The 10,578-nt window shown below is 40.7% G+C and overlaps 1 protein-coding gene across 1 annotated transcript; it reads left to right on the forward strand.

Moving 5' to 3' along the window:
- The first annotated feature begins 5,964 nt into the window (after positions 1 to 5,964).
- On the forward strand, positions 5,965 to 7,420 carry LOC102716331 (B-box zinc finger protein 20-like). The gene is made up of 2 exons (XM_006657275.2): positions 5,965 to 6,736; positions 6,819 to 7,420. Exons 1-2 carry the CDS (start codon positions 6,143 to 6,145, stop codon positions 7,119 to 7,121), a joined length of 897 nt encoding a protein of 298 aa, XP_006657338.2. The 5' UTR covers positions 5,965 to 6,142; the 3' UTR covers positions 7,122 to 7,420.
- The last annotated feature ends 3,158 nt before the right edge of the window (positions 7,421 to 10,578 follow it).

Here is a 10,578-nt window from a genome sequence, read left to right on the forward strand (position 1 = left end):
CTAGCTCTGCAGTTGAGTAATTACTGAAATATTTTAGTGTAAACTGTGGTGCTACTTGTTAATTGAGGTACTAAATTTTATATTAGAAAATATGGTATCTCCTAATACGTCTGTAGGAAAAGATAAAGCCGGTATTTTTTTTGAATTGGAGCTTGGAAGAATCTTGAACAAATAAAATTCATGAAATTTGTCCGTAATACTGATGTGTTCCTTTGAGATCATTGTGAAAAAAAAATCTATGATCTGGATTCTAAAGCTTATAGCTTTCCGAGATTTTTACCAAATACATTTATGGGCATTTCCTAACAAACTTATAATGAACAGTACATGCTTTCTGATGATCAGCATCCACTATTGAACTGCAGTTGCTACATAATGTTCAGAGTTGTCCGGTGTCCTCTTTGGTGGGACATTTAGTTATGGATGTGGAGCTCAACTCTCTTTAAAAGAAGACAAGATGTCCATTCCAGATGGAACAACCTTCGTTTTAATTTATTTGCAGGATATGTTAAAGAAAGTACATCAATTTGCAATGTGTAGGGCCTTAATTCAGCTACTACATTTGATATAACAACTAACCTGATTATTTTGTGCAGGTAATAGCCCTACCAAGATGCATTTGATGAACACATTCAAGATCACAGCTGTCTGCCAAATCCACATGTCGATCTTGTCGGATCTCACAATCGTACATCAACACCTGAAAAATATAGTTACATATTCAGTCTCAGCGTGCCTCCCAATGAAAAATGCACAAATTTTCTTGGTTTTATTAGTATATAAGCAGCCTCCTTTTTTTTTTTTGTCCCTGCTGGTTGCAATGATGCATTCATAATCCCTCACACTTTCGAGTATAATAGTCATAAATATGCTGTGATGCTCAAGTTGCTACCTTGATTTGGATTCATAGGATCTTGAACAGTGACAAAAACAACTACTGCTACCCATGATTATTCCTGGGTTTCTTTTTGTTTATGGGAGATAATCAGATAAATAAGAATCTTTCAGCTCAGCTCCTTGTTACCCGAATGGCCACTAGAGCTGGCTTTGCACAAATCCAATGATTTTAAACCTACTTTGTTCTTGAGAATAATTCTAAAGGCAACTTGGTGATAAACATTTTTGCTACATTGGAACTTGGGAGCTGTACTGAGGACATTCCAAATGTAAAATATGCATATAATTTCCTTTTCTAATGAAAGCAGCATGGCCAAGTTGGTACTATCCAATATATTAATTGAAATGACGAAACAAAAAAGTTCAGAAATAAGGAGGAGTAACTTCCCGCTGCAATGCTACTTTTGCATTTGTGGCATATACAATTAAAACTTAACCGAAATCATCTACATTAATAAGTAGCATCTTTAGTTACTAGTATATGGCCACCATTTTTTTTTGAAAGCTGGGCAAAAGCTTTGCCTCGTATGTAGTATATGGACACTTGGCTATTCGTTTGTTAAATTATACAAATTTCTAGAAATTGGTGATCAAAACTAAAATATTTGATTTAGGATAAAACTAAGAGAAAAATAATTTTAAACGTGGGAGTATAAGGAAGACGATTACATGAAAAAAAAACAATGAACTGTTCAGTCTGAACTATAAAGATTGGAAGAAGAAGGTTCCAGAACAGGAGCTGAATTAACCTTCTTTTGACGAATGTGCTTAAAAATGAAATCTACCAGTCTTTAATTTCTGGTGCATCACATACCATTAGTGGTAATTGAGACAAAATCCAAGAGCCTTGTCATTGAAAACAAAGTATCTACCATTCTACTCCAGGCTAGAACCATCATGGCTATATGCAGTACAGTACAATACAGTTGAGCCTGCCGGCTTGTAGGCCTTGACCTTGACACTACTTGCAATTAACAATTGCATCACCTCACTCAAACACAAATAAGAAAAATAAATACTCCCTTTTTCTTCATAAATATGCATACATCATTCGGAAAATGCTCAATGATACAATGATATAATCTTAGTATATATATATATATGCATATCAAGTTGTGTGTGGTGTGAGCAGGAACTAATTAAGATGAGAAAGCTTAGCAGCAAAAAGCTAAGCCTAATCGTCAAGCGCGGCCATCCCTATCCACCTTAATCAAAACCGGGTTGAAAAAACGCGGGAGCGCGTGCCGCGTGGTGACAGTGACGCCTATTTTTTTTGTCTAGCTTGATTGTTTCCATCGCCGGTGATGAGCGGCCGGTAATGCGCCGGAGATCACCTCAACCTCAACGAGAAACTTCTGGAATTCAGAAACAGGAGCACTGCAAATCTCTGCAGGTTTTCAGGCCTAGTCTGCAGTGTCCAAATGGTTAATTCCCATGTACTGATTACTGAAGGTGATGTTTACCGAGTTAAAAAATCTCTCTTTACCAAAAGAAACCTCTCAAGAAGGCCAAGAAAGAAAGGCATAACCAAATGTGCACTAATAAAATCTCTTTCAGGTCGGCCTGCATGCATATCGCCCTCTGCTCAATCTGAATTTCTGAAGAAGAAAATATCTGCAACTACAATGCAGGCAGCATGCAGAGGCGACTCAGCACTGCAGCGAGGGTACATGCAGGTCACTGAAAACTGGGTTGGAATTATGCTTGCGTGCACTGCACCAGCAGCACTCCTCTCCCTTTCACTAGTGCCCTTTTCTTTGGCTACCAGGAACATGCCTGGATCATGGGCTGGGATAGCTAGCTAGCTAATAACTGTGTTGTCTGTGTTGGCACTTGATCATTAGCAGCTTCCGTTTATAAATAAATCCATATATATCCTGGTCATATGGTCCCCGGGGGCCTGATTTTCTTTCTTGATTTATGCAGGATGGCACACAACTCTGCTTTATTAGCAAGCAGAAAGTTACAGCTCCCGCCGTCTCATTTATGCTTGTGCTTTATAAAACAAAAATTGAATTTTTACAAAGAGTCTCTGCTGCGAGCCTCTTTGTAAAGTCCAATCACCAGTATAGTTGAAATCATCGAGATTTGGTGTATAAATACTGTGTAGTTTCCCCGCAAAAAAAAATACTGTGTAGTTTAGAATTTTTCATTACATATGCTTAATATTGCAATTTTACTATGGTGTCTTAATGTAGATCTATAAAAAAATGATCAAAATAACAATAGAATTAAAGCACCAGAAATAACAAGTAAAAAAGGAGTACAGCACTTGATACAACAAAGTCCAAATATCTTGGCGCACAATTAGTGTCATAGGATTATAGTGAATTTACATTACAGAAAGGTTATAGATGATCTAGTTCTAAACAATGTAAGATTCAGCTTGTTACTCTGGAGGGAATAACGGTTGGCTATTTTTGTATGGAGTTGGTTGAACAAATCAAAGGCAGCAGTAACAAATCAGGTGGTTTCAGCTCCTGACACATTGGATATCCTTTGTTACTCGTGGTTATTATCTACAGATGTAGTTTGCACCTCTTCCTGTCTTTGTTGTCTCAACACAAGGATGCCCACTTTATAACCCAAGATCGGACAAAACACAAATGCAGAAATAACATATGATCTAATGGGAACGAAAGGATAAATAGATGATAACGAAACATATGAAAATATATAAATTGCCGTTTGGATAGACCATAAGAATACGCTAAAATTCAAGGAGAAATAGAATTATTGTTGAACATAATGTTAGCTTTCTTCCAGAATATCCTTGCCTTGAGCCATTGCTTAAGAATTTTCATAGGATTATTGTAGTACCAGCCCTTTGTTCCAAATGACCACACAAGAAAATTCCTTTTACGCAATATTCAAATCTTCTAAAATTCATTTACCCAAAGTGTGCCTAAAATATATTCCCTGGCAAAGCGTAGCTAGGAGGTATGGACCAGTCCTTGGAATGATGTCCTCGCTTCGTTTTAAGAAACATTATTTCTAGCAAATTTAGGATAAATTAGGTTCCGTTTGTTTCAGCTTAGACTTAAGCTTTTAAGCCGATTTTTCGCTTATATGATTTATAAAAGTTGGTGGCTTAAAAGCTTGGATCAATGCTTGTGTGATAACTTTACTCCAAATAAGCCAAAAATGCAACACAAACTTAGTTGTTGCCTTAACAGTATAAAAGAACCAAATCAAAAGGTTACTTATTTGTTGAGGCTTATTTTTTTTTAAGATCAAGGAGTGATCTATATGTTTTTGTGATGAATAAATTGGTGGTTCGCGAGTTAAATGTTTTTTGATGATTGATCGGGCGGTTAGACCGCAGGTATATGGCCGGTCAGACCTTTCAGATAACCGCGGTCAAACCGCAGGTATCTAGGCGGTCAGACCGGCAGATCAGCCTCGAAAGTTTCAGCTTTCGATTTTCTTTTCAGTTTCGGATTTGTTCTTCGTGAATTCGACTTCTAGTTGGTTTCTATACGTATGAGTACTGTTGTTTTGCTAATCATAAGTCAAGTTGGAGATAGCTTGGTCTCGGAATATGTTTTTTTGTTTGATTCATGTGTAGGTGACTTGATGCCTCGGGAGAGTATTGCCGGTGATGGATTGGGAGTCAACTTGGAGATAAGGTGACGTCCGACGGTCGAGATATCATGCGGGATACTTAGGCTAGAGTTCAATACACGTAGTTGGTGAAGATTCCATATGGCATATGATGGAGATATTGTGTGCGTATGGGATATGAAAGTTGAGTTCGGATAGAGTCCGGATTTAAGAAGATTTGTTGTATTAGAGATAGAGATATGGTTAGTTACGGATAAGGATTTGTTTTTCACGAGATTGGGAGTCCTAATTCGTGCTAGATACGTGGGCCTTGCATACCCACGTCGAGGTTATAAATAGGTACCGAGGGGTATGCCCCCGGTGAGCTTTTTGGTGTTGTTTGAGAGGAAAAGTTAGGGTTTCGACTCTATTTCGATATTAGATCGAAAGTTTTGGTTAGGAGTGCTTTCTATGCACTTTGTAAACACTGTTTGATCAATAAAAGTCGAGAGATTCAATCTACATCTTGAAGCTTTGTCGATCGGCGTTTTTCCAGGATCCTAACGGTCTAACCGTAGGTAGGCTGGCGGTCTGACCGGCCACTCAACGTCGGTCTGACCGAGGTTATGCGAGCGGTCTGACCGGCTACATAACGGCGGTCTGACCGGTGATATATTCGCAGTGCGACCGAAGGCTTCGGTAAGGCTTTTGTGAAGATAATCTTTTATTTTCGCGAAAGATTTGGTTTTTTTGATCTACCTACCATTAACCCCCTCTGCTAGTTCTTTTACTCGGTTGCAATCCTATACTTTTTTGACTTAATAGTCAGTTTATAAGCCAAACAAAAATAGCATTAATAATCCTTGCTATAATGCGTATTGGAGTAGATATAAAAGTAGCACGACCAATAGAGAGTACTACAATCATTTCTTTGTTTTGGATGAGGGGAAACAATATCTTGTTTCAGTTATCTTCGATAAAGGAACCCTAGTTATATTTGTGTAGAAATAAATCAGAAATAAAAATATGTTTCTCCAAAAAGTTTGCATTGTTATAAAAATAAAGTGGGCATAGGGGAGATGTATTGATACAGCGTGTAGGTATGGCAAATGGTTAATACATATGGATCCTTTTATAGTATCACTCAACCCTTATGTATTTTTATCATAAAAATCTATAAAACTTTAAAATACTATTTTTAAACTCAACTCTTACTATACTAAAAAGATCAGGCACATTATTAATCTCTACTCCCTCCGTCCTAAAATAATCTTTCACTTTTTGACTCTTCGTCTTATTTAAATTTTTTTATAATTAATATTTTTATTTTTATTACATGTAACTAATTTTTTTAAATTTTTAAATAAAACAGATAATCAAATTATAGACACGATAGGACGGAGGGAGCAGCATCAGCAATGATGTGACAAAATATTGTTTCGATGATCTTTGATAGTGTAATCACAAGTGACAGGTGTATCCTGTGTAGATAAAAAAAAATCAAAAATAAGAAAATAAAAATCTCACCACCAGTCCACCATGTTCGTGCAGTTCCAGCTCCTCCTCTGCTTATTATATTTCCCTCCATCTACAGGCTCCTCCTCCTCCTCCACTGGAGTAGCTTGGGCAAGCCCCCCATGTCCTCCTCCTCCTCGCCTTCCCATCCGCCTTTGACTTGGACCTAGCTCGCCTGCCTGTCGCCATGCGTGTGCAGTGCGACGTCTGCGGCGCCGAGCCGGCCGCGGTGCTCTGCTGCGCCGACGAGGCCGCGCTCTGCTCCGCCTGCGACCGCCGCGTCCACCGCGCCAACCGCCTCGCCAGCAAGCACCGCCGCCTCCCGCTGGTCCACCCGTCGTCTTCCTCCGACGAGGGTGAGGCCGGCCACGCCGCGCCGCCGCTCTGCGACGTCTGCAAGGAGAAGAGGGGCCTCGTGTTCTGCGTCGAGGACCGCGCCATCCTGTGCTCCGACTGCGACGACCCCATCCACTCCGCCAACGATCTCACCGCCAAGCACAGCCGCTTCCTCCTCGTCGGGGCCAAGCTCTCCGCCGAAGCGCTCGCCGACCAGGCGATCCCCTCCCCGGACTGCAGCTCCGAAGACGCCGCCGACGACCACTCCTCCGCCGCGTCCGCCGGCGCGAGCGCTCCTCTTGATATCCCCGCCAGCAACTGCGCCGGCGGAGGAACAGTAGGCGGCAGCAGCATCTCGGACTACCTCACCACCATCTGCCCCGGCTGGCGCGTCGAGGACCTCCTCGCCGACGACGACGCCTTCGCCGCCGCTGCCGCCACTGCGGTGAGTAAACAACTCATCGCTCCGCCGTCGTGTTCTTGCCACATCTTTCATCGAGAATAACCCACGATTCTTTGGATCGCAGACGGGGAAGGAGAAAGACGAGCGCGTGCCGTTCATGGACGCCGACCTGTTCGACGTGGTCGCCGGCCACCCGGAGAAGCGTGGCGCCTGGGCGCCGCACGTGCCGCAGGCGCCGGCGTGGTGCCTCGACGAGGTGCCCGTCGCCACCATGTCGGCCCCGGCGCCAGCACCCGTAAAGGCAACCAAGCAGAGCCACGTGCGGGAGAGGCACTGGAACGACAGCGACGCGTTCGCGGTGCCGGAGTTCTCGCCGCCGCCGGCCGCCAAGAGGGCGCGGCCCAGCCCGCAGTTCTGGTGCTTCTGACGCCGCCGCCGCACGCAGCAGTCCGGCCGCCGGCGAGCTCGTCACCTCGATGGCTCGATCGATCGATCAATCAGCTGGTCACTACTACAAGTAGCAAGCAGTTAGCTTGATGTGCCACTGTTACTAGCTAGCTGCTGCTGTTTAATTAGTGAGTACTAAGCTACTACTAGTTAATTAATTTTGATGAAACTATGCTACGACTTTGTTACTATGTAATTGCATATGTACCAAACTGAACCGGGAGATGTGTTAATTATCATCTTATGTAATGTGCCATCTTCTTAATTTCTTAATCTCTATACTACTTAGGGCCATTTGATTCTCAGGATAGGAGAAACATATGCATAGAAGTAAAAGAAGCAGGGATTGGAGTGGTATGCATATATATCCAATCCTACGGGAATCAAAAACACAGGAACGAGAGCCCTTAAAATTCCATAGAAATTTGTATCCTACAAAAATCCTTTTGAATCCTCTAAATCAAAGCCACATGTAGGTTTTAGGAATTCGAATCCTATGATTCAAAGGCACATGTAGAAAAAAGATCCATAGAAATTTGAATCCTGTGAAAATCATTTGCGAATCCTATGAATGAAAGGTGTCCTTAATTTGTATTTGATCTGGGATCAACAAGTCAACCAATACCACTACTGGATATAGAGATGGTATCTGAATAAAGAGAAAAGAACAGGATGTACAATTAATCAGGGAGGCTAATCAAATTGTGGTGGTTGGAGAGCGCAAGAGTGTTGTTTACTTGTTTGCAAGTGCAAGCTTGTAAACTTTAAATACTACTAGGTGTTAATTAGCCCGGTTCAGGAAGTCAAATCATGCTTCTGATCTCGGATGGCTAGCATTATCACAAGTTATTAGCATTATGATTCATGTACCAAAAATATGATATATAGGGCAGGCAATTTCTAACCTACTGATCATATTCATGGATATGGTCCACACCCTAATTCTTTCTTGAATTCAGAGTTTAAGTGTGTACTCATTCATTGCAGTACAGTTTTCGACTTGTTGTTGGTCAACCAAGGGCTCCCAATAGATGAACAAACAGTTCCAGTGTAGTTGACATAGTAATTCTAGTTGCCATGGCGACTAACTTCTCCTTAATTATCTTGCAACTACCAGCTTAATCTTTCTAGCTAGGGTGTTGGTTTGATACTGACAGTTTGATACGCGCATAAAAATTGGCATTGATAGGCATGCGTGTTTTAGACAGAGTATAAGCCAGCTACAGATATATTTTAAGAAGACAAGGTTTGTAGTTAGCTGTGGCACAGAATCTAAGACGCATTGTGTATATGATAGGTGGACATGGTAATATATGTTTCGTAGGTAACTGTGGTATGAATTGGCTATTAGATTGACTATAGATGATTTAGAGTCTGTACTTAACGATACTATTGAACTTGCTCTTAGGGTCTTTGTGCATGGACGTAAAAAGTAAGAGTTTTTTTTTACCATACTTAAAAAATATCTCAAGAGCTTTTTTACACTAAAAAGTATGGTATCTTGAGTTAGAGGTATCAAAAATTTATACTAAAATTATACTAAAATTCTTAATCCATTAAGATACTTTTTAATTGATGATAAAAAAGCCCTAAAAGTAAACTATAATATTATTATAGTCAGTTACGGACGATAAATCGACTTTAAAGCTAATGTGCATTAGAGGTTGGTTTCATTATTTTTTTAATCTCTTACTCATATATGCATTTCATGCATATATCTTAGACCATCTATAAAGCTAATTTTACCGTAAAAACGAACACTTTTTATTTTTTTTTAGTTTTCTCTATCATGTACATATGCTTATAGTTGGTACTTGCTTTGAAGGCCAGTTGCATAATAGTACTGTCTCTGTCCTTTCTGGAGTCATTTGACCTTTTTCTTGTCATGGCTGAAGTTTACACACCACCAGCCAATCTGTCTTGATGAGGATGTGATCATGACCAAAATTTCCATATAGATTCGCAGGAGTAACTTTTTTTAAAAGCAAATTTAATTTCAATGCTTTAGTAATATACTCAACAATCTGCACTGGCTCATCGTTACCAAAAACTTTCACTACGATGATCTACGTTCTAATAATTATATGACACTCTAGTCAAATGCTGTAGATACTAAGATAATTAAGTTTTTTTTCCAACGTTAATGTACTAAGAAACATATACATGCAACGAAACATGCCTAAAGGATTAATGATGGGTCGAAGAATATAGTGTCTCTTTGGTTGAATGTTTCATTAATTTTGCCAAACATTTTGTGGCATGCCATAGTTTTTATAAGTGTGGCAAGTTTTGGCAAGAGCTTATGAATATGACATGTTTCGTAGGATGATGAGTCTGCTTTTTATATATGAAAAAACAGTAGAGAAGAAATCGATTTTCCTTTTTAAAAAAATCACCCACATGTTAAGAACTCTGGTACAAATATCTAGACGATGCCGTGATATAGCCGGAAACAATTTAACCAACTTTAAGAATTTAATCTCTATAAGAACAGTTAGTTGCTCGTCACTCTCCACGAAAGATTTCATCATATTTTCGTCGTCCTTGTGTATGATAATTACACCCATTGATGTGGAGATCATTGCTCGCATTAGATCACGAGCCCAGATGGATGAACGAACCCCAACCAAACCAATCCAGTCAAATCACATGGCGCCGCCGTACGAAGGCGGCAAAGCTGAATCCGCTCTCCGCGCCCGAAATCGGACACCGCTCGCCGCCGGGGAAGCCGGGGACCAGCTCGGCCGCCCGCGGTATGGGCGCACGCGGGGGGGGGGGGGGGGGGGGGGGGGGGGGGGGGGGGGGGGCGGGGTGCGCGGGATTATTTATGGCGACGCGCCTGTGCCCATCCGTGCCGCCCATGATCCATCGCCGATCCAAGTAAGCGGTGGTCCACCACCGGCCCCGCGCCTCCCTCTCCGGCGATGGCACCGCCGTCGCTGTCACGTCACGTGAGAATTTTTTTCTTGAGTATGCTACTACTAGGCCGTGTTCATCTGACGCGGGAAACGTATAATAAATTAATACATAATTAATTAATTAATTAATTATATACATTAAAAATAGATTAATATGGTGTTTTAAGACAATTTTTCTATAAAATATTTTTTAAAAATATATCATTTAATATTTGGAAATTATGCGCGTAAAAAACGAGAGAATCGAAATACGAGTTAGCCGAACACGGCATAATAATAATAATAATAATAATAATAATAATAATTATTATTATTATTATTATTATTGTTATTGTTATTGTTATGAGAGGCCAAGGTGTTTAGGTTGGGACAATACGGCATGGGCTCGTCGAAATGGACCATGTTTTTCTAGAGAAGTTGAGATGCTTCACATATCAAAGAGGAGAACAAGATGCCATCAAATTTGGAGGATGACCTCAGTTTGCATGTGAACTTGTGTCCACTTGGAAGGAATTTATT

Source organism: Oryza brachyantha, chromosome 6 (assembly GCF_000231095.2).
Source record: "Oryza brachyantha chromosome 6, ObraRS2, whole genome shotgun sequence".
NCBI classification, from domain to species: domain Eukaryota; kingdom Viridiplantae; phylum Streptophyta; class Magnoliopsida; order Poales; family Poaceae; genus Oryza; species Oryza brachyantha.

Coding starts and splice junctions, on each gene's coding strand:
- LOC102716331 (XM_006657275.2), top strand. CDS start 6,143: ATGCGTGTGCAGTGCGACGTCTGCGGCGCCGAGCCGGCCGCGGTGCTC. Junction 6,737..6,818: donor CCGCCGCTGCCGCCACTGCG/GTGAGTAAACAA, acceptor TTTGGATCGCAG/ACGGGGAAGGAGAAAGACGA.